Source organism: Pieris napi, chromosome 6 (genome assembly GCF_905475465.1).
Source record: "Pieris napi chromosome 6, ilPieNapi1.2, whole genome shotgun sequence".
NCBI classification, from domain to species: domain Eukaryota; kingdom Metazoa; phylum Arthropoda; class Insecta; order Lepidoptera; family Pieridae; genus Pieris; species Pieris napi.
Genome location: NC_062239.1, coordinates 903,828 through 929,188, shown reverse-complemented (window position 1 = coordinate 929,188; position 25,361 = coordinate 903,828). Strand labels below are relative to the sequence as shown.

Sequence of the window (25,361 nt, the reverse complement as noted above, 5' to 3'; positions counted from 1 at the left end):
TCAACCCCTCACATTCGTCATCGCTGCTACTCAGCTGACTTTTTACATCGACCACTTTATACTAGACCGTCATTAAACAATCAACAACAGCCAGTAATGGACAGGTTGCACTACGAAATTCCTCAACCGATATTTTTTACTTGTCGCACTTTTTATACTATCAATAATTATATCGCTAATCCAAATTATTTGTGTAATTTCGGGCTGTCAAATCATAACCGAAATTAATTGAGTGTTCGATTCAAATTAAACAGTCCAAACCGCAACGATACTGCAATTTCGACCCGTCATAATGACTGGGCAGCAAAAAGTGGCAATAAAACAACCTATTATTTAATTTTTAAATTAAATCACCGTCTGAACTGGAGGCAAAAGTCAAAGCTCCAATAATGTAACAAATTCTCTAGAGACTCATGAAACTGAATGTTAGTAAACAACATCCAAGTTTACGGTTTTTTGTGGCATTAACCTAAGCTTGGTTTGTAATGTATTTTACTCCTTCAGGAAGTACTCAAAATATTTCAACTGCTATGAATGATGCCATTATGAGCTGTAGCCGTACACATTTGCCTGGTGAGGTGGTGGCCTATGTTCCTATTTATTGTCAGAAAAACACCGCATTACATTTTAAAATCAAAGTTCAAAGCAGCCATTAGAATGCATCCAGCCGCACTCTTCAAATATCAAGTTTAATTTAAAAGACATTTCACACAAACCGGGACTTTGTGTTGTAGATGACGCTGATAATGAAGATTTTAAGCTCAAGTTACAAGATGTTAATTCACAGCGTGTGGTTTGTGCCTCACATAACTTCTGAACATCGCATTTTTAACTCGCTTGTTCTTCGCAATTGAAATATTACCGATATTGACCTTTAATGTTAATACAAATATAACATGTCAATGCATAAAACATGATTAACGTGCGTGTTGGAAAATAAATACATATTTGTAAAAATAGTTTTTTCTTTCTTTCCATTTGATTTATGTTATTAATATACACTATAGAGCAGTGTTGGCCTAGTGGCTTCAGCGTTCGATCCCCGGCTGTACACCAATGGACTTTCTTTCTATGTGCGCATTTTTGATTGACAAATGATTATGAAACAGATTCAGAAATTTGAGGCCCAGATCTAAAAAGGTTATAGCGCCACTGATTTATTTATTCATTAACACTAAAGACATTAAGTCTAACGATGAATTACGTTATCCTTACTACCAATATCTAGACATCAGTTAATATTTAAAATATACAAAACTGTCAGACAAATGAATTAATACGAATTTATCAATATAAGCGACTTCGGGTATTTATCACGATGCATTCCTAAGGAATAAAGGTGCAAGATATAAGATCAGCGGTCAATGGCACAGGATGTGCAACAGCTATTGTAGACTGGAGAATAAATAATTGGGTATGTTTTTACTGGCGACAATTCACTTTTATACTATTTTTGTATTGAGCTTTAAGTTCTATTAATATAGTCGGCTTCGTTAAACGTAGTAACTAGTCGAGCTTTACTAATTAATTATTATTATAGCCTATATAGCCTTGAACAAAGGTTTACGCGTAAAATTTACTATATACAGTGTAAACTCTTTATAACGCCATTCGTTATATTATATATGTTCTTAATATTCGTTATATGTATATTCAAAAAGCTCTCTATAACGTAAACATTGGGTACACGTGTTTGGTTTAACACAAAACCTATACATTAATTCACTCTTTATAACGCACAACCAGTCTCTATTACGACGAAATATATTCATATTTAGACCTGAACAACATACTTAAGTGTAATTGTTTTTATTATCAGCTTACAAAACTAACCTATTGGTGCCGAAATTTGTAAGAAAGACACCTGAGGTAATAAACAGCCTTCTCGCCTTTGTTATTGTTAATTGCATTAACACGTGCCATTTTTAGATTACATTGCCTGTAGGAAATTTTGTTTTCAGTTACTAAACGCACCATTGTCACCTATCTATTATATATATAAATTATTGTAATTGGTTATTTGGTGTTTTTTCTCTTCCCTACCAATAACGGAAATTCTCTATAACGAAAAAAATGGTCGGTCCGAAATTCGATATAGTTTACACTGTATAAGTTTAATGATACAGTTTTTGATAAAATTTGTGGTGGACGTTGCTAATTACAATGATGATATCAGATCTTAATTGAGTTCAAAACTTAAAATATGTTACATGTTGTACGGTAGTGTGTCACACGGCACACGTGTCTCGATGCGGGGGCGCCGCCTTTTGTTCCCATTTAATAATATTTGCAAATTACTGTGCGGCCCTCACCGCCATCTCAGTACACAGACAATCTTTTATTTTCCCAGCGGTGTCATTTACACAAGCCTTTTACCTGTTGACGCATATTGGACATTTTTTATCTTAGTTTAGTTTCTGTAAGAGAGATTTCAATAACTTAATCATATTCACACAAGTGCGATAAACGATTTGGTTCTTTCTTCGAAAATTCGGAAGTGCTTTTTAGTCTTACCCTTACTTACTTCCCGTCTCCACAGGGAAGCCATGGAACATTTCTTTGTTTACATTAAAACGTTGTGATAGGTCCAGGAACAGTAAATTCAATCCTGGATGTACAAATACAGTCTTAAAAATGGAATACAAATCAATTCATAACTAAATAATTGATATCGTTTTATACTTTAAGAATTCTGATTCGAAATCTCGACCTTATTATTTTTTATCATCTGCAGACGCATTATAGCTGATTGAAGCCGTATCCCCAGGCTAGCCTTAGACTATAGGTTATTCAGGGTTTAACAAAAAAGCTCGGCATTGGTTCCGTACGAATGGATTTTGTCCCCAAGGATAGAATTACCTGTATGAATAGCTTGTTTATAAAAGATATTCTAGGCCTTTTTCATTATGCTTAGAAACTGGAACTTGATCAAAGCCAATTGTATGCTTTACATAACTTCGGCTTTATCTACTCGTGATTGTAATATATTGGGTTGTGAAGCAATTTCTCAAGATATTAAAGCAATTATATCATTTTTTGAATTTCCTTTACATGGTTCACCTTCAGATACATATTATGTTCTTAAATGGACGGAAATTGTTCTTGTTTTTCATATGCGAATTACAAATAATTGCAATACGATGATTTATTGGTGAAATGCAATATACTTTACCTTGGCGAATGGTATTAATGTCGGTCCCTGAACCTGTACCGTCCTCAAGTTTACACAACAAACACTGCGTCACCTTTCGTTGGATCTCATACTAAAATATGATTAAACGTACGCTTCTTGTGAGTTCTTAATTCCATTTTCAAATATAATGTAAAAACCAGGTGGTTTCAAAGTACTAAAACACTCAAGCAATTAAAAGTGTATACAGAGATAATATTCAAATATCGAACTGCGTTTGTGAATTTGAAAGCTTTCAACTATGAGTTAATCCCACTCAAATTGGAGATTTGAACAATCAATAAAACCGTTCTAAAATTCATAGTACCAAGGGTAATTAAAGTAATTTCACGTGCAAACGTTTTTGCATACTTTGCCACTTAAATATTACAGTAATTCTTATAAATGTATGCATAACATTAACTCATTTCTCGACTCCGAAATAATTATTTCACATTAAAAGGCACAATACAATACTTTTGTAATCACCAATTTATACGATTAAAGATATAAAATATTGGTATTTTCCTTATGATTTCGTTTAGATGAGAAATGTCAAACATAAGAGGATAATGCTTTTATATACAGATATAGTAGGTAGGTAGGTACTTCATATAATATAACATAACTACAAGAAAAATACGTTGGTTCACGCTTTATAGCAAACTTGAACTAAGCATAACGTACCACTTCAGGGTCATTGTCGAATCTCAAGGCCGAGACAATCTCGCCATTACTATTATAATACCTACTATTGATGTTATCCTAGTATTTGACGGAAATTTGCAAACTGTAAGCGTATTTAATACGAAAATCAATGAGTTGTTTTATGTTTTGACAGATTTTAAAATGAAAAATAAATTAATAATTAAAGCCAGGTTGTTTCAATATTTTCCAATTTTAAGGTACACTTCGTAATATCGAGTCTTTATTTGCCAAAAGCTGGCATTGTACTCAATTTCCTGTGTCAACGCCGCGAAATAGAGCCATGACGAGCAAATAATATGACGAAACTCATTTGACCTCACGTACTATCTGCGGAAACGAGTCTAAACTCTAGGTTAGCCGATGGGTTGTAGACGAGGTCCATTAAGATGTAGAATAAGATTGAAAAAGTTTAAGGCCGTTTAGAAAAAAAATTACTCGTGGATATCAAAAAAATTCAAAATTCATTGATAACTCGTTATCACCCAAAAAAATTATGTAAGGTCTATGTCACTAAAACGGTGCTCCTCTGGGTTGATCACCCGATAAGCGTTATCAGTACTGGGATCTCGGAAGTAGTAAAATATTGCACAATTTATTTTGTTATTAAACGTTAAAACGCCGCTGAATCAAGGCACATTTTCGGGTGTCGCGTGACTAGGAATTTATTATGAAAACAAACGTAACTTTACCGTGCAATTGTTTTACAAGTACCAGGCATTTATGAGCTATCAGGAGTAACAACGAGCAGGCGCTGGGCTGATTAGTAGCGTTTACTGTGAGACTTGGCACTGCGCCAATCGGGCCACGATGGTGCGTTCACCCATACACCTCGTAAAAATAATTAACGATTGTTTTAATCCTACAATTTTAAAAGTAGTCATATAAACATGTCTTCAATCAGGGGTATACACGGTTTCGACATTATATTCTCGTAAGTGTAACAAATTACTACTGTTAAAAGTTATTTAAAAAGTATATTTTGTGAGCTAGCGTTTGTTTAAGCTACACTATTTACCTTTCTTTATTGTGTTTAGTAAAACCAAAATTATTACTATAATAAAAGTGGTTAAAATGTATTAATTTATATAAAATTCGGTTTAAAATAAATTGTAAAACATTTTTTGCGTGTCTATGTCATCAAAATGTCGGTGACTTTCGGCAGTTCGTTTCGACCTTGTAATTAACGTGTTTATCAAAGACAACAAATTTAAATGTTGATTTATTTGTGGCAAATGTTAGGTACCTGTATCTACGTAATACTGGTTTCTTGATGTCCCATTATAACAAATTACAATAAATGTTTAATGTTACAATTTATACTTGATTGCAGCTAAATTAGCAAATAAAACGTTAAGATACTTGCTCAATGAAAAATGATCATACACTACCCCAACCTACGTCACACCGACCACGTGTTTATATAAATAGTTTACAGCATTTTGGCTGTTATGCAATGTATTTACAGTGCATTTTCACGTGCAACTAATGAGGCTAATAAAATGTTCGATTACATTTCGCACCTGTACCGCGGTCATGGCGTACATTGAACCATCTTCGGCACTCATCTTAGATTTTGGTTTGTTTCTATAAATAGTTATTATCACTCAGGGCTGATAAATCTTTTTTCGCATACAAAAACCTACCAAGAATTTACACAATATATAAACATTGTTGTAATTTTTTCCTAATGGCTGATAATATTCTACATTAATACCGGACAGTTTACAATATTGCAAATTCCCCTATACACGTCTACCAAATACTTTCTCATTTAGCGTATTAAGTATGGATGACTTTAAGTTAACAAGGCCGCAAGCTGGGTGGCTGGGCCCCAGGCTAATTTAGCTTCTATGAATAATTTCCTAATCCGTCGCCGACTTAACCTAGAAACAGCTGAGGACCTTCCAAATATCAAGTGACGTTTACTGTATTTATTATCGCCATATAATAGCGCAACTGACTTTTAATTTTGGATTCGCTTTTATGATTAACCAACCGTATGAGTTGAGCCAGTACTCGCTAAAACTTATTATTAAAACAAAAATCCCAATTTATTATATTATCGATTGCTTTTCGGCAATTATTTTCATCATTATTAATGATAGAATGACAGATAAATAACTGATATTATGATTAGTTTTTTTTTTTTAATTTATTTATTAGCCGGATACAAAGTCCATTGGCACATATTATGATTAGAAGACTCGAATGTTGCCATATAAACATCACTTAAATTATTTGTAAACCAAAGACTAATATAAATACTTTTTTGTTTTATTGGATTTTTAACATTTAAAGTTTACGAGACGCAAGTACTAGAGGAATATGCTGGCATTATCATTGTTATTAAGGTATAAAAACTTACCTACATATAATTTGTCTAATAACGAATCCGGTTCATATATTTTAGGTCATTCTAGTACGTGACTCAAATACACATCATCTAACTAGTTTTGTCGGTTCCTACAAGTGATCCTTATCATATGGCATAAGACAAATAATTTTTAAAACGTGGAAATATGCCCCTATAACTGAAACAAAATTTTGCCGAAAAACAATACTTCCCACGCCTATCGCAATTCGATACAAATATTAATGTACTTTGAAAGTAATTAAAAGCTTCATATGTAACAGGATTTTAATTATTTCCGATATTTTAATTAATAGTTTTACGTTGTTATTGAAGTTCACTTGGTAACTGAAGTTATATGTATAATAGATATAGACTATTACTAACCAAAACACACAAAATAACAATAATCAAAGAAAAAATAATAAAATACATAATATATTTCTCTAATATTTTTAGCTATAATACATAAATCGTTTATTAAAACCTAAACATAACAATCAAATACAGTATTGACAAGTTTCTTGAGCAGCATAGTAGTATTAAAAATTATAAAATAAAAATAAAATTATAAAAAAATTTCTCTTATAAATATCATGTTAACTATAAAAACCCCTTCCGTAGATATATTTATTCTAAAGATTCTCTAATACTTGCCTGTTAATCAAAGAATTTTGTATAATGCCTTTTTTAAAAGTTAAAACATTCAGCCTCTGTATATGTCTATCGAGAGTTTATAGTAGAAAATAATTAAAGTGGGATGATTCATAGGGTTAAAATGCATCAAGTTTTTCATCAGTTAGTCACTCGGTCCCACGGTGCCTTTATGTTTCGAGAGTTATTGAGTATGTTTTCTTATATCTATCGTAAATCTCTTGTAAAACACACAGTATTTATTTGGTATATAAAAATACAGTGTTTAATATATTTCGGATGATAACATCGCGGGGACCAAGCTTTTGATCCAAGAATCGAGGGCGTGTGTCAGGCTTTTGCTGTTCACTTGCCTATAAAAAAAATATGTATTAGGCAACAGATACACAAAAAAAAATCAGTGGCGTTACAATATCTTTATATCTGGCCTCAGATTCTGTTTCGTGATAATTTTTCAATATGATAACCAAAAAGGTGATCAACCTCCTATGCTTGACACTAGACGTCGACTTTTTGGGTCTAAGGCAAGCCGGTTTCCTCACGATGTTTTCTTTCATAGATTCACCGAATGTTTAATGCACACATAAAAAGGAAGTCCATTGGTGCTCAGCCGGGAATCGAAACTACGACCTCAGGGATGAGAGTAGACTAAATCCACTATGCCAACACTGCTCTACATATTATTAAATTGAAATATTAATAACTTTGTTAAATCTATTGATAATAATTGATATATAAAAATGTTACAATAATTTATCTGTATTAATGTGTGACAATTATGACATTTATTCTAATCGATTATAAACAGGTTTAAATAATTAGCGTTAAATATGTTAGAGGTCAAGTACAATTTAAAAGCAAAATAAAACAGAACAAAACTAAGATGTCAATGAAATCATTTAACATTTTAAAATGGAAACCCGAAAGCTTCAGCCTTGTGCGACCGGATTTATTTTAAATTGATAATTATCAAAAAATATTATTATTGATTTAAATTGGGCGATTGGTCTGGCTTTCAAGACTTCGAATTTATTAAACACATTAGTTTATTTATTTCTTAAGAATTTAACTCTCGTTTTTATGTAATATTAATAAGACGATTTATCTTTTCAGGTAAATATCGGATTTCTATGCCAAAAACGCTAAGTATACGCTATCTTAAGTATCAAATCCTCTCGCTATATTTCCCGAGGAAAATGTCGATCTTAGTGTAAAAGAGAAACAAGATTTAGTTGTTTCACGTCTTTGCTTCACCTCAAAAGCCACGTTCCATATGCACATGCAAAAGTGAAATCTATTTATTTGTCATAAGATCTAATATAAATCAACTTGTATTTCTCTGTCAGTGCTCTATTTAATTTTGTACTTTATGCCGTACGCACAAGGTTGCATTTCATTTAATTAGTTTTAGACGAGTTCCCGAAATTCCATATTGATCGCCTTCTTGATAAATGTAAAAAGCATCTTGATATTTGTTTGATATTGATAAAAAATTATTAGTCGATGTGAAAATTCTCTATGTAAAATTTAGGATTTGATTTTAATAAAGTTATTGTATTGAACAATTCAGAGCAATGAACGCTTCCTCTAACCTATTTCAGTACAATCAACCCCGACTGCCTTTAAACACTATTAATCACATCGCAACGAACAGATCCTGTTGTTTGTACAAGATTAACATCAATATTAAGTGTAGTAAGGCAGATTTTGCCCTGTACAATGGCGTGCGTAAACCTCCCGTTCACCTCTGAACCCCTAGTATTATGTAAGCGGAGTGCAATGGCCGCGGAAAAGTGCTTAGCAAAAATTTCGCGGAATCTTAATTTCTGGGGTCTTTTGTAAAATAATGATGATTTGCGGTTTTATCACTCAATTGGTTAGCTCGATTAAATTTATTGTTATATGTCAAAACTGCTTTATCATAATGTATACTGAATATCCTGCTTTGGTTTGGAGATTATTATTGACTACGTTTATTAGTTAATTTTATTTTTGTGAAAAGTTGCATGGATTCATGACCTAAAACTACATAGATAGATAAATAGATTTGGTTGCGATAATTTATAGTTACACAAATTATCTGAAAGCCCTAAAGCTAAAAGTATTCTCTTCTTGGTTTTTACGTCTTTCCATAATATTACAGTATTAATAGTACATGTGCGTAATTAGCGTGGCAACGTGGTATCGTAGAATGTGGGTTAAACTCGTGGCGGGGGTTGGCAATGCACCGGGCGCAGGTCGTTGACCGGTATCGACCGCTGCCAGTCGCCCCCGCGGCGCCGCACCCCGCACCCCCTCCCAACCCCGCAACCCCTCGCAAGCCGGGAAACACCGCATGCGACATTTCGTATGCTCTACGTTTTCACGTAAAATACAATGATTTAGGGAAAAAAATTAGGTCAACTTCGGCTCACGTAAATTTTTAATTAATCAACACTTCTATAGCTAAGAACCTCCAACATTTGTTTAGCAAATCCTTCATTCTCTTAATATTTTTATTAATGCAATGTAAGCCTTAACTTGTTTAAAGTTCGTTTAAGTATCGCTATCGCCTTTGGTATTTTTCTTAAAATTTCCAAAAGTCATAGTGTTCCATCAAGAGCGTCATTTTGGCTGCCGGCCAGACTGTTACGACTGAAGGGTTAGTTCAAGTATCATAAACATTGCGAAACATTAATTTTTTCCTCACATTTATTTTCTATAAAACCACCATTCAATAATATAGAATTTGGTCTATGCCATACGCCTTGGTTCTGATTCAATAAGAATTAATACATCTTCATAACAGGCCATATCTAAGTTGAACAGCTGTACGCGGGAAAATACAAGGGGAGTAAAGTTACCCACCCCGGAACATTGTTGTCATGGCGACGACTTGCGATTTCCGTTTATTAAATTTGTCTATTATAACAAGTTTTGCGTAGGTTTTAAGAGATTATAAAGCAATAATTTTAAAAGTTCAATGAATCAGTCTGCGACGTGTCGTGATCTGTGATCATTTTATTTTATGGCCCGGGACAAATAAGTATAAATATTTTTGCACTCCGAAATATTGAAAAGGTTATTGTGACTAGATGTGATGGAACAAAAGTTTCCCTGATATCGACCTTCGCGCCCCCTTGTACGCCTAGTACATTCAGTATTTTATTAAAATCATTTTGTGTGTTGGTTGGCAAGTATTAATTAATTTCCCATTGATTTGAAAATGCGCTTTTAGAACTTCAAACGAATACCTACGGATGTCGAGTGAAACAGAATGCCTGTGTAAAAGAGAGGAAGCGTATAGCTTTGTTTTTTATTATTCAGGACGAGTCTCGATTCAGGGATCTCGCTAATATTGAATTTCGCTTTAGGCCGTGCTACGGCGTGTTTGCTTATATATTATTTAACTACATTTTTCACTCGAAACATGTATTTATTTAATTGGATATACAAAAGTTTACTCTACGAAGTTATGAAGACAGAATCATTACCGCAAGTAAACAAAATGTGGTTAATTAATTCTAGCTAACAAGCACTTAACTTAATGATAATTGCCGTAAAAATATCGAAAGCTAACTGAAATGAAAATGTTAACGAATATGAAAAAAATATTCATACAAAGTGGTGAATGTGAAAGTTCATGCTCAGCAGCATTAAACTCAGGCCTGATTACGTCATGAACAGGAAGTAGAAGTACGAAATAAAGTAAAGAACATGACATTTCTTTAATATAACTGTATTATAAAAGCTTAAATTGCATTAGAAATAGATTTTATAAGTATTTAACTGCATACCGTAGCACGTAGGCTGTCTTAAATACCGTTACGTAGCGGCTGGCGTGACCTGGTTGCTACGGCGTAGAGTGCACTGCCCGCTACGTTCTACGAGCGTAGCAAATGTAGGTGAGTGAAGATACTCGACAGAATTCATATTTTCCCTCCGACTGTGGTAAAAATACGTCAAATGAAATTATTTTTACTCACTAAGCAGATAAAACCGAAACAATCAACTGCTATTTACTAAACTTTATGTAATCTTGTTTGTGATGTGGTTGGTTTGTCATGTGGAGTATTCAGAACATATTCAAATTGAAAAGGTCATAGGCTCATATTAATCTCGACCGTTTGAATAATAAAACGAGGAAACTTTGTATTTTTAATGCTCGGCCTCGGTTCAGAATTTTTGTTTCAAAAACATTTGGCGTTTATCGTACAATCGTAAATGAAACTTTAAGTTGATTCTGTATTGATTAAAGTTATCTGGAAGACATAAGTAAATATGAGCTACGAAATTTAATTTAATACTTTACATTAATTAAAATAACTAAATAATGTGTAACTTAAACGTTTTACATCCATTTAGATTAAACAAACATATTTATTAGTAAAAAAGAATATTGAGTGGTTGTGGAGACTTCGTTTATTATCTTAGGAATAGAAACTCCAGGAAAATGAAAATCATCAAATAAACCATCTATCTCATATCTTTCGTTATAAAAGAGGGGCCAGCTCGAATAATGGCGCTCTCAACGCACAAGGCTACACTGAATACAGCCTCTACTAAATTTAGTTTCGTTAATTTGTCGGCACAATATCACTGGCCCGCCGCCAACTAACTGTATAGTGCGGCTTAAATCTCCTCTCGTTTCAGTATACGACTCTTGTTATCTCTAATTATGCAGAGTTCAAAAGTCACATACCATCTACGTATATATAATCTTGTATAAGGTTTTGCCTTTAACGATTTTAGACGAGGCAGGAAAAATAATACACATGAATAAGTAGGTATTGTTATTACGAAACATGTAATAAAGCTGCACATACATGGAAACCGTAAGATTTATATTAAGGCTGTGTCAATGCCCCTGGATCCCCATTTGTAACTAGGGCCGCGTATTTTTATTAAAACGAGTTATTGCTGAACATATTTTACATGTAAACTTTGTGATTTATGCAAATGATTATCACATCTCGTACATCATATGTATCCAAAATTGCTATATATGAATGTATACGTAGGAACTTTTAACTTATCTTAACAAAACAATTTATATTGATTGCGGCTGCCCCCGAATCCGAGTTTCCAGCCACGTTGTTTTTGCCGCATTGGGGTCGCGAGCGGGATAGATGTATTATAACTGATGTGTTGATAAGGGATGCAAGCTTCTCTTTATCTCGTATATCTAAATATTTCTCACAAACACCGACTACGATTCCTTAGCATATGTTAACTGTTTTGCGTTGATACAAAAATCAATGAGATTAAAAATACATCCACGTTGGTTAACGCTGGCGAGTCGGCGCCGAGTGACGTGAACACAGCGTACTCCAGTAACCGCATGCCGGTATCGGGCAGGGCACGGGGGTGGGTCGTAGACTGCCGACGGTTTACAGACCTCGAGGAGCCTGTAACTGGAGCGGACGTCGCCCTTTTTCGCTACCAGATGTCTAAAAGGAGTTCTTATAAACCAAACTGAATCTTCTCATAGAAATTCAATAAACTTAACTTCTCTTTAAGGAGTTTTAGTATTTACTGTATAATAAAATGCTCTATGAAATATAGTTTTAATGACGATCCATAAAACTAGTGCACACAATAACGAATTTTCTTGAACAGTGGTTCAATTTCTGTCTTAAAAAGTCCGAGTCAAATCGATTCCCAATTTGTAGCTTCGTTTACTCGCTATCTTACTAAAAAAAATAACGAAACTAAAGACTACTCTTCTTGTTCCAGGATGCAAAATCAAAGCTCTTCGGGCGAAGACTAACACCTACATAAAGACACCGGTGCGCGGCGAGGAGCCTGTGTTTGTGGTGACAGGCCGCAAGGAAGATGTGGCACGCGCTAAACGTGAGATCCTCTCCGCCGCCGAGCACTTTTCCCAGATCCGCGCCTCGCGCAAGTGCGGCGCAGCACCCCCGCCACCCGCTGGTGCCCCTGGACACGTCACCGCTCAGGTGCGCGTGCCCTACCGCGTCGTGGGGCTCGTCGTAGGACCCAAGGGCGCTACTATCAAGCGCATTCAGCACACAACACACACTTACATAGTGACACCCTCGCGAGAGCGCGAGCCTGTCTTCGAAGTGACTGGACTGCCAGAGAGCGTCGAGGCAGCCCGCAAAGAGATTGAAGCACATATTGCTCTACGCACTGGTGCCGCTGGAGGAGCCGCAACCGGCACTGGCGTTCCAGGCGGGGAAGGTGAGCCACTGGCCCAGTTGTACCGCGCTGGACTGGCCTCGTTACTTCGTCCCGAACAAGAAGCCGCATTTTCCTCCGCAGGGTCGTGCTCTTCAGGTGGCTCCTCGGGCCGATTGGGCGACCTTCTAGGCATTTGGTCATCGACGGAACGCGATGAGGGTCTGGGCGAATCGCCATCGTTCGAGTCACCGAGCGCAGGCAGCGTGTGGGCCTGGGGCCCTCCGAGGCCGTCTCCTGCGGCGTCTCCAGCTCGTGCGTGTGCCGTGTGCGGCGAGCGCGGTGTGGCGGCAGCGCTGGTGCCGTGCGGCCATAACCTGTTCTGCCTGGAGTGCGCGCAACGACTCGCGGCGTCGGCTGCGCCCTGCCCAGCCTGCGCTGCGCCTGCGCATCAAGCCATTCGCATACTCTCATAAATATTTGCGGCTAGCCGCGTTCCCCTCGAGGGGCTCGATTTTTTTACTTAAATCGTTACGAAAATAATAAAAAAAATCGCGTAATCGAAATCCTGGTGCCAAAAGTCGGCGCCTCGCCGGCACGGCCCGTCCGCCGCGCCGAACCTATCGTAAGTCGGCAGAGTTACTCACGATATATTTTCTTATTATGAACGTTTTTTATTATGGCGTCGAGCGTCCGCCGCGCTCGTCGCCGCAGAGAGTCGAGGTACGTTACGATAGAATTTCGAAAAAAAGCATAAAATTTAAAAAAAGTTGTATAATTATTATTATTATTGATAGCATAAATGAGAAATCGAAAATTTATAAAGCTTACCTAACGTAGTAGCGTAAAATATTAAGATATCGTAATATAATAATTATGAAAGCGAGGGACGGGCGGCGTGGGGAGCGCGCCGCGCGGAGCGGCCTTAGCCAATGTGTTGTTGATAGGTAATGATTGCAGGGCGTGTTGTTGTGTCGGTAGCTAGTAAGGTAGTGTAATGGCCGCCCGGGGCAGGCGCCGACCCGCTCGGGGTGCGCTTGGCCCGCTCGGGCCCCGCGTCGCCCGCTACGCTCCCCCGCGACCCATGCTCATTATTTTGACTATACGATTATTCGCTTAAATGATATTATACATACGTACACACTATAATTATGATAATATTAATATAATGTTTGTTTTAAGTGTGTTTTAATGTTTAGATTTTTATTGTAATGTTTTTATGAATGATTTTTATCTGTACGATTATTATTATTGATTATTATTTTATGTGTTGACGATGTTTTTTTGTGATGAAGCGCCCGCGCAAGCGTAGCGCGGACCGAGGCTGCCGTGTGCTCGTTTAGTGGTTAATATCGACTAATAAATTTAAAGTAATAAATAATAAAGAAATAATACGACTCATTCATTATTATTATTATTATAAAATATAGTAGTTTGTAGCACGACATTGACTAACCATTACCTATTGATACTTATTAAGTATTATTAATTATTATTATTATATTGAATAAATTTAATAAATGCATAATTATATTTCATAGGAATCATTATTCTGTATAACTCTAGTTAAATATAACGATAATAAATATGATTGTATTTGTATGGGACGATATTGTTATTTCGTTTAACGGGGGGCTGGTTTTATGGATTAATATTTTTTTATTTTTTTACCGTTATTAGTTTTTGACTTACTCATGTAAAGATACGCGAGGATTAAAAACTGCCTATTAGATTATATTTTAAAAAATAAAGGTTACGTAAAATCAGCCCCCGTCGTACGTAGAACCAGTTATTTCGATAATTTTATTTTCATATTAAAATGGGTAGACGCTTTAGGTTCAAAATAACGTTGTGAAAATTTGTGAAATTTTGTAGACTACATATCTTATTATAAATCTAATATAAACTATAAATTTCGAATTTTATCTTTTATTTTTTCCTACTCACCTAATTATAATAACAACAGTCATTTTATGGCATAAACATTCAAAACTAGTGACGAAAAAGGCCTTCTACAGTTGATTATAAGATAGACATACTAGATAACTGCATTAGAGCTACATTAGAGATAGGCTGTGATATTAAAGTACTTCCACTAATGAATATAAATCACAGCCTGAATTTCTCAAGTCTCTCATTTTTATTCATTAGTGTGGGTGACAAAACCTCACATCGACGGTGCTACGGAATCTGCTCTTAAGTACTACGAGGATGCGGAATCTAGTTGCAATTATAATTACTGCCAATCTACTTATTAAGTTATAAAGAACTCCTATCTGTTATTGCCTAGTATGCATAAACTGCGTAGTTATCAAAGAGTGAGAGAGAGGAACTTATACTCTTCATAGTACAAAGCAAAGCTACTTCTCAGCGTTAATTTAACACGGGCAATAGCAATATATAAAAGGGTTCGATTCCCGACTGAACAGTATTTGTTTTGAGTTGAAGGAGGTACCACACTAAGTAGGTTGATACACGTTAACTACGTAATATTAACGAAACAGAAATGTTTCACCAGGACACGGTAGTACAACATAGTGGTAGGAAGACACAATCAAACTCGGTTTATATTAAGCTTTTAAACTTATTTTTATAAGATATCAGTAACGAAATCCTATAATAATTATCAACCACTAAGTGTTACAAATATACAATACATATAGGTACTCGTATAGAGAAAAATATTTGACATGCACAATAATAATCCAGTGTTGCTTATATATGTATGTATGGCCTTAGATTACATCTGTTTCTCTGATCAGTTTGTGTTATGGACTCGTGACTGACGCATGTAATCGATGTTGGGGTCCAAGACGGACATACAAAAATACAATAATTACAATTAAAATAATTAAATAAAAAGGAGGGAAACGGTGGCTTTATCACTTTCATGCGATCTCTTCCAGGCAGAAAAATAAAAAGATAAGATGAGGACAAGAAGTGCAAAAGATTAACAAAAAATTAGATAAACAATTACTGAGACAAAGGAATTTGTAACGTACGAGAAAGTGTTAATTGTGCACAAAACAACAATCCTTTGGTAGTCTAGTCGACAAGTTGAAAATGGAACAAAATAGAGATACTGCTCTTAAAATTATGTGCGATAGCTCATTCGAACCGGAATGACGCCTAGAAAAATGTGCTAAAAGCGTGTATTAGCACATAAAAAATTGCAAAAGTTATAGACAATTAAAGATGAAAAAAAAATGGCATTTAGTTTTTTGCCAATATTTAATAAACTATTAATATTTAAGAAATTTCAAATAAAGATTCTGAAAGAAGAGAAAATTTCCAATAAAAAACTCCTAACTCTCGGAACTCTATCTCCATTATTTATAACTTTAATTTAACGCTGAAAATAGGTCTGCGGGTGACATTTTTAGGATTCGCGCGTGGCGTCAAAAGCGACTACGGCACATTAATTAATTTATTTAAGGTATTGAATATTTTTTTTTAAATTTGAAAAAATTATGGTGTGTTCTGAACACTATAATTAATTTATTCCCGTTGAAAATTTTACTTAAAGTTAATTTTTCAACAAGTTAAATAATTGTTAACAAACGAAATTTTCTCGAACGACCGTCTTAATAGTAAGTGAAAAAAAATGTTTAAAAAATGGTCGTAAAAATATTTCGCTATGTAGAGCCTTTCTTACATACATACTTAACAAGATCGTGCCATAAAAGTTAAAAAAATATTTATACTTTGTTTATAACATTTTTTTTACTTAAACAAAAACTTAAAAATCCATGTAATGTTGTTAAAAAAAAATTTTATTTTCTAAATCATCATATAATCGTTTTTTTATTAATACAAGATATTTATTGATTTACAAAAAAAAAAATTCCCGCCATTTGTTGATAAATTTTTTTTAACAAATTGAATAAATAAATATTTTTTAAAAAAATTTTAACACAACTTTATTACGTTAAAAATTTTATGATTTTAAAAAAATTTTTTTTTCCTAAATAACAATTTTTAATTGTATATAATCGTTTTTTTTTAATTTTCTATTGTTTAAATAATTAGTTAAAAAAAAAATTTTTTCTAAAAGTCATAATTGACAGTCCTCTATAAAGTAACAGAAAAAAAAATTTTTTTAATCAACAATTCTATTGTTTATTAACTTACCAAGTTGTTATAAACAAATATTCAACTTTTTTTTATTTTTTTTCTAAAACTTCTAAAATTAACAAAAACAACCATATATAACAAAGTATAGAAAAAAAAATTTTTAATTTTAAATAAAAGTAATATTCATGATAATCAAAAAATTTAAAAAAAAATTTTTTCTATACTTTGTTATATATGGTTGTTTTTGTTAATTTTAGAAGTTTTAGAAAAAAAATAAAAAAAAGTTGAATATTTGTTTATAACAACTTGGTAAGTTAATAAACAATAGAATTGTTGATTAAAAAAAATTTTTTTTCTGTTACTTTATAGAGGATTGTTAATTATGACTTTTAGAAAAAAAAATTTTTTTAACTAATTATTTAAACAATAGAAAATTAAAAAAAAACGATTATAAACAATTAAAAATTGTTATTTAGGAATTTTTTTTTTTTTTAAATCATAAAATTTTTAATGTAATAAAGTTATGTTAAAATTTTTTTTAAAAATATGTATTTATTCAATTTGTTAAAAAAAAATTAATCAACAAATGGCGGGATTTTTTTTTTTTGCAAATCAATAAATATCTTGTATTAATAAAAAAACGATTGTATGATGATTTAGAAAAAAAAAATTTTTTTAACATCATTACATGGATTTTTAAGTTTTTGTTTAAGTAAAAAAAATGTTATAAACAAAGTATAAATATTTTTTTAACTTTTATGGCACGATCTTGTTAAGTATGTATGTAAGAAAGGCTCTACGAAGCGAAATATTTTTACGACCATTTTTTAAACATTTTTTTTCACTTACTATTAAGACGGTCGTTCGAGAAAATTTCGTTTGTTAACAATTATTTAACTTGTTGAAAAATTAACTTTAAGTAAAATTTTCAACGGGAATAAATTAATTATAGTGTTCAGAACACACCATAATTTTTTCAAATTTAAAAAAAAATATTCAATACCTTAAATAAATTAATTAATGTGCCGTAGTCGCTTTTGACGCCACGCGCGAATCCTAAAAATGTCACCCGCAGACCTATTTTCAGCGTTAAATTAAAGTTATAAATAATGGAGATAGAGTTCCGAGAGTTAGGAGTTTTTTATTGGAAATTTTCTCTTCTTTCAGAATCTTTATTTGAAATTTCTTAAATATTAATAGTTTATTAAATATTGGCAAAAAACTAAATGCCATTTTTTTTTCATCTTTAATTGTCTATAACTTTTGCAATTTTTTATGTGCTAATACACGCTTTTAGCACATTTTTCTAGGCGTCATTCCGGTTCGAATGAGCTATCGCACATAATTTTAAGAGCAGTATCTCTATTTTGTTCCATTTTCAACTTGTCGACTAGACTATGGTATTAACTTGGTATTTGACGCTAGACTTCAGAGCTAAGAGTCCTACGCAGTAGTTTCTATATCAATAAATACGAAGTTAGGGTTAGGTGATTATTATTATTATTATTTGGTGCACAGTTACAATTTTTATAAAATTTAGATTACTTTAACTAAATTTACGAGCAGTGTTGGCCTATTGGCTTCAGCGTGCGACTCTCATCCCTAAAGTCGTAGGTTTGATCCCCGGCTGTGCACCAATGGACTTGCTTTCTCTGTGCGCATTTAACATTCGCTCGAACGGTGAAGTAAAACATCGTGAGGAAACCGACATGTCTTAGACCCAAAAAGTCGACGGCGTGTGTCAGGCACTGGAGGCACTTGAAAAATGATCATGAAACAGATTCAGAAATCTGAGGCCCAGACCTAAAGAGGTTGTAGCGCCACTGATTTTATTTTTAACTAAATTTAGGTCCCTCAAACCTTTTGTAAAAAAATACCGGTAATTACGGCGAAAAAACCTCTTTACTTTATAACGTAAATTAACTGAATTAGATGTCACTGAAAAGATGACCTGGATATGATGAATACAGCTTTCATTTGATATAAATTGAACTTAAAATTTAATGGCAGTAGACAGTTGAACGACCCCACAAATCCTCTTCCGAGCTCTTCAATCATTTTTACATCAGTAAAAACACTATTCACTGGGTAGTTTTACATAGTATGGATGGTTGTATCTACAACACTCAACAAGGAAACCTCTGCTGTTGGATGAGCAATACATACCTACAACGATAATTACAGTGTTCGATTACCGATTTTAATACTAGTTTCTAGTCTTCGCACTTCGAATATTAAAAGAAATCTTTAAATTTTTTGCGATGTCAGTCAATGGCAGCACCGCTGCATTTGGATTTCGAGGTTGCCTTTGGACCAAGGAAATAATTTAGCCAAATGACACTCTCTTTAGACACGTCAACAACGACTGGAGTATGAAAAAAACATAAAATAATTTGTATTCGAACCAAGGGTATCTAATACTTGTACATAAGAATAGTTATGATCTGAATTTTTCATATAATGCTCGTACACGTCTTCACAAGTCCGTGGGCTGGTAGGTTGCTAGGCAACCGTGTACACGTGCAGATTCAAGGTCCTTATATCGTCCTATTCATAATTCAATTTAAATTATAACAGTATTAACTTACATTGGTAATATTAAATTTTGATACTTAAAGCGAACAAAACACTCAAAGATATTAGGTTCTTTTGGTTAGCGAATGGCATAGTTCAATTTAATTTCAAATTAAGCTAACTAATAATACAAAATTGATTAAATATATAATTTACTCAAAAGTTTTGACCTCTACTCCAACGTGTTTTAGTTTGGGGCTTAACGAATATTTTTGGTAAGAAGGCAAAGATGGCTGTTCAATGAAAATAAAGTTTTAGTGTAAGTATATGTAGTCAAGCAAGGTCATGATACTTTACGGCATCTGCTTTATTAATCATTTCATCAACATGTCAGCTGTTTTACCAGACACACTCCTTTTGTTATAAGGTATCATGCCGGTTACCTCACGATGTGATTTCACCATATAACGAAGTATAATGTGTACAATGTGCATATTTGTATAAGACCAGGTTTCGGACGCTCGATTAACATACCCATGAGGCCATGATATTGACAAATACTTTTTTGTTACGTTTTTTTTGCATATATACAATAATGCATATTATTAATTTATTTAATCAACATGAAAATCAAAGTATTTAGTTTTCGTAAAGTTGAAAGCATATCTTATAAAGGTTCATACAAATAAATGTGACACCTTAATATGTTAGCAGGCCTCTTGATCTAAGGGCTGAGGTCAAACATCTCATTTGCCGGATTACCGCCCCAGTCACTCATTAGTGACAGGGTTTATGGGAAGAACTTAAACTTACATGTATAGTATTAGTAGTTAACTCAAACTTACATGTGTAATAATAATTGCTAGCTTTTATTTCAAACATTTTATTGTATAAAGTACTGTTACTCATTAAAAGCATTAAAAACATCCGCATCTTCAAGTTTTGGCTCAAGACATACTGATTTCCACACGATGATTCTCTTCTTTGAATAAACAAGTGGTATACATAAAAATGGTGCATACCCGGACTGTGACACACACACAACCTCAGATTAGGTCAGTAGCAGGGGTAGGATATCCATAGGAAACTAACATATTACTACAAACATTTAGCTATTATTGAATACTAACAACATTTTAAATGTAACTTTGGGCTATGGAAATAAAAAAGCCTATATTATATAATAGTAATAATATATAGTTAATGTAATAATTAAACTTGATATTCTGTATATTTAATTGATATTCTATAGGATCTTCATCATCATCATTGTTCAACTCGTCTATATACTGTAAAGAATAACCTTATGCAGTTCATATCAATGGTTCAATGGATGATGTCTGATCTGTGCCAACTCTACTAGTTATTTATACAATTATCGTTTTGAATCCTGACCTTTTACAACGCGTGTACATATTAATAAAAAATGAATAATACAGGATTGAAAATTGAGAATTATTTTGAATTTAAAATTGTATCTAATTACGATGTTATACCTATATCATTATTCCGATGTAATTATATAAATGAGTTTGTTTATTCTTGTCATATTATCGCCAAAACGAATACACCTCAGGTACAGGAGTATGTATACTTACTCCTTTTTTCACTCTTAAGCTGCTGAAAACAAATGAAGAATTTATAGAGAAACCATTTGGCGTATTGAACATTTCACAAGTTTCATGTAAAAAATCATTACACCTGCCTACTCAAAAATAGATCACATCCTTTGAAATAGAAAAAACGTGACCAAGTGGAGATAGGTCTCGGCAGATGTTTGCAAAACTGTCACGAAAATCAACCTTAACGCTTTACAATAAAGCTTAATTAATTTATGTCGAAATAGTGTCAAGTTTCTGACTTCCTGCGAGATGATAGAAAGTGTACACTTTGTGAGAGAATGCGGGCTTATTAAAGCTTTTATAGCGAACTGATAATCCACCCGCGTGGCGTTGAGAATACTTTGTGGCCTAGGATGATTAGAACAAAGAACGTATGAGGTTTTTAGGGCTACTTACATATTCAGTTGTAGGTAAAGGATGTATTTATTCGTAAAAACAAATATTTACCTTTTTGCAAATTATGTAAACTTTAAACGTTACGTAACAAACGTAAATAAACGTTTATTTCGTATTGCTTTTATCGGAAAATGCAAATATTAAATAGAATACGAAATTCTATGAAATAAACATTAATTAATATAGCCTAGGGCATTCAATAGGTACATAGTGCTTCCCCACATAAAGCAATCCAATGTTTGAAAGCAAATTTTGCCATTCCCAGTATTCCGCGTAAAACATGACGGGAATAATTAAAACGAATTGAACTCAGTGGTGAGTATATTAACGTTATTGAAAGCTTTTGTTTATTAACAGGGGACCAACGGGCAGAAGGTGCACCTGATGTTAAGTGATACCACCGCCGATGGACATTCATATTACCAGAGGGCTCGCAAGTGTTGTCACCCTTATAAGAATTGGTACGCTCTTTTCTTGAAGGACCCTAAGTCCAATTGATTCGGAAATACTTCAGCGATTTATATTTATTACAAACCCTTTCAGTCATAGAAAACTAAACTTTATTTAGTATCCTGAATTGAATCTAGTAAACCTGTAAAAACTCATTTGTATTCGTTTCGCTAATCTATTAGTGAAGTAATAATTTCTAATATATAAAATTCTCGTGTCACAATGTTCGTTCCCATACTCCTCCGAAACGGCTCGACCGATTCCTATGAAATTTTTTATGCATATTCATTAAGTCAGCGAATCGGCTACTATCTATCTCAAACCCTTCAAACCCTAAGTGATAAGGGGTTGTCCACCGCAAAAAATGCTTTTGTATTTTTTAGATTTCTTTTGGTTTTTATTATTTAGGATACAGCATACAAAAATACATACAACCCTTAATTTTCACCCCTCTACGATCAACCTCTATTTTTATTATTGTAGATATTTATTTTTATTGAACTAAGAAAATGTTTTCTAGATACGAGTATAATATACATGGCAAAACAACGTTCGCCGGGTCTATATAATACTAGAAAATAATGTCAATGTATTTTGACAAAATTCATTGACAATATTTTCTTGTGTTTTTTTTAATTTAATAGATATTGTTTGTTAAATAAAACATCTGTTTATATTATCTATAAATAATTACATCAATATTTTGGTAACTAATCCATTCTTTTATATAGGGTTGCAATAAGCTAATCAACCACCAGGGCCTAGGGTTTACATTTTTGCATTACACTATGTTTCCTTTTTACAAAGACAAACTAACAGGCGTGTCACTTTGAATAAATTGATAACCGCCGCCAATGGCCACCTGCAACGCCGGGGGTTAGGGCATGTGTTACCGACCTTTCAGGGAATGGTAGGCTCTTTTCTTGTAGTCATATCGGGTCGAAAATTCTCCTAATTGCAGCTGGTTCCACAAAGAGGTAGTGCGCGGATGAAAGTGCCTTAAAAACGCCCAGTCGTCCTTATACTAATAGTTTACTTTTGTTTTGTTTTCTCAAGAATCATACCCAGGATCAGCCAAACGCATTTACTTATGGAGGTAAGTAAAAGTAATAACCTTAATAAAAGCCTGGGAACTGGTGTAAATAAAGGTTGTAATGTGAGTACCGGAAGCGAACGATCGGATGTGACGACCGCAGCCTCCGCGCCTCCCGCCATCTGTCAGGATCAACTCAATACGGGATATGGGATTTATTAATTTTGGTCTTATTTTGTTTGGAACTCCCGAAGTTTGAGTATATGAATATTTATGTGAAGTATGGAAGCTTATCATAATATAGAATAGTGGAACATAAGTTAATAATAAATGATATCGTAATATTTAACAATTCTGTAGCGAAAGTTTTTTTACTTGCTTCCAAGTGCTGCTTGATCTACTGGAAATTTGATAACAATTTTATAACGAAAATGATTCGGCGCATTTATTATATAGAACTGTTTTTGTCGAGGGTGTTAATTAATTGTCATATTTTTATAATAAAATTATTTGTTAATCCTAACAAATGGTTGGAAAACCCTTGATTAGTCAGTGGGTTTTCCTGAAATGCCAATAGCCTTGAAGTACCAGGAACTCATAATAATGTTATTGATTGACCTGCTGGATATATTTATAACTAGGCTGTAATAACTTCTATATTAGTGACTTACGCTCTGCAAATATTAGAATTACAAATAAGATATGCTCTGAATCATACAAAAATACTCATTCGTCTTTTTTCAATACAGTGTTAACATAATATGACAGAAAGTGACAAAAAAGTATTTTTGTCATCGAAATATGTATTTACATATCAATAATAATATTTTAAAACAGATAAATTGAAAAACTACAAACAAATTTAAAAACTTTGGTCCCTGTGGCAATGCACCTTTAATGCATAACTAGGCGAAACTTATTCCTAGATAAGAGTATCCAAAGGGAACAAAATCAAATTTGGAGGAAAGACTCTTATATTATATTCTAGCCGTTTATAATTTTGCCGCCTGTTTTGTGCTTGTCTAAGGGAGGTGAGACGGAGCTAACGTGCCCGCACAAGTAGCATCCTAAAGCCCGTCCCATCCACTTGCCATCTTTTCTTGCGATGCCTGTTGACACCAAAGTGGCTGTAGTACGATGTAGTGCGTAGAAGAGGCGGCGTACGATGTCGTTGTCGTTGAGTTGAACTGACTCTTTTGGCAATTGAGGCCATGGTGTCCAAGGCTACTAACTTAAAAGCCATACACATACTTTCTTATAAATTATATTTAAAATGCGAAAGTGAGTTTCTACGTTGCGATCACTAAATCGAATTTCATGGAGTAAGTTAATTCAAAGAATGAGATAAGTTGACAAAAAAATACGAGGAAAGCGCGACCAATAATATATTAATAAAAAGCCCAATAAATTTATAACATAATGCAGCCTCAATAAACCTAAACAAATTTCCGACTCGTGTATTCGCTGGATCGTGATTCATACGCTATCAAATAGATTTTCGGATAATATTTATCACTAAGCCGATTTTTTACTATTTATATTATATTAACACAAAAACTTTATGAGTTTCAGAAAATATTATTTTCCGTTTCAATAAAAAATCAATATAATATACATATTCGCAAAATCACAGCCTTATTTTCGTACACCGCATAATTTTACTAAAGTGAATGCGTCCATTGTCAATTACGGGCCACTATCACGTTAATAAACATCTCTTTGTTCTTGGCGCGACAGACAGTCCCTTGGCTGCTTCAGCCTAGAGGAATCATTCACCCACGTAGTCCTGGAATCCGTGGCTTTGCAGCGAACAGAAATCCTCCGAGCAGTGAAGTACAGGAAACTACTGGAAGGAGCTAGGTTGGCTTAATTACCCAGAACTTAACGCAGACTACATACATAAATGCGTCACGGCACGCCACGTTGTACATTATAGACCCATCAGTTTTCTCCATTAGTCATTAAATATCCATATCCACATTGGAATGGGCAAAACATCAAAAAGGCAAAAATAAAAGCAGCACTTCAGTGCCACTTAACAATGGTAGAAGAAGTGAAAATGCGTGTTTTTTGAAGTGATTGCAATTAAAATGTTGAAAAATTAACGATACAGAGTGCGTGGGTGACGCATAGTCGCACCCCGGCCTTGCCCTTAACACTTCTGTAGAGAAACTAGATGAGTTAAGTTTCTATTTCGAAAGTCTGAGACTTTATCAATTATATAATGACGTAGAGGTATGTACAAGGTTAAGTCTAGTCTAGACTATATTT

General features: G+C 33.8%; 1 protein-coding gene across 1 annotated transcript in view; it reads left to right on the top strand.

Annotated features, from left to right (window-relative positions):
• Window positions 1-14,921, top strand: part of LOC125050400 (RNA-binding protein MEX3B) — a 37,845-nt gene extending 22,924 nt beyond the window's left edge. The window contains exons 2-3 of the mRNA XM_047650242.1: window positions 12,597-13,064; window positions 13,146-14,921. Coding sequence (XP_047506198.1) covers window positions 12,597-13,064; window positions 13,146-13,477 — 800 coding nt within the window. The 3' untranslated portion in view covers window positions 13,478-14,921. The remainder of the gene's footprint in view (window positions 1-12,596; window positions 13,065-13,145) is intronic.
• Window positions 14,922-25,361: the final 10,440 nt, after the last annotated feature.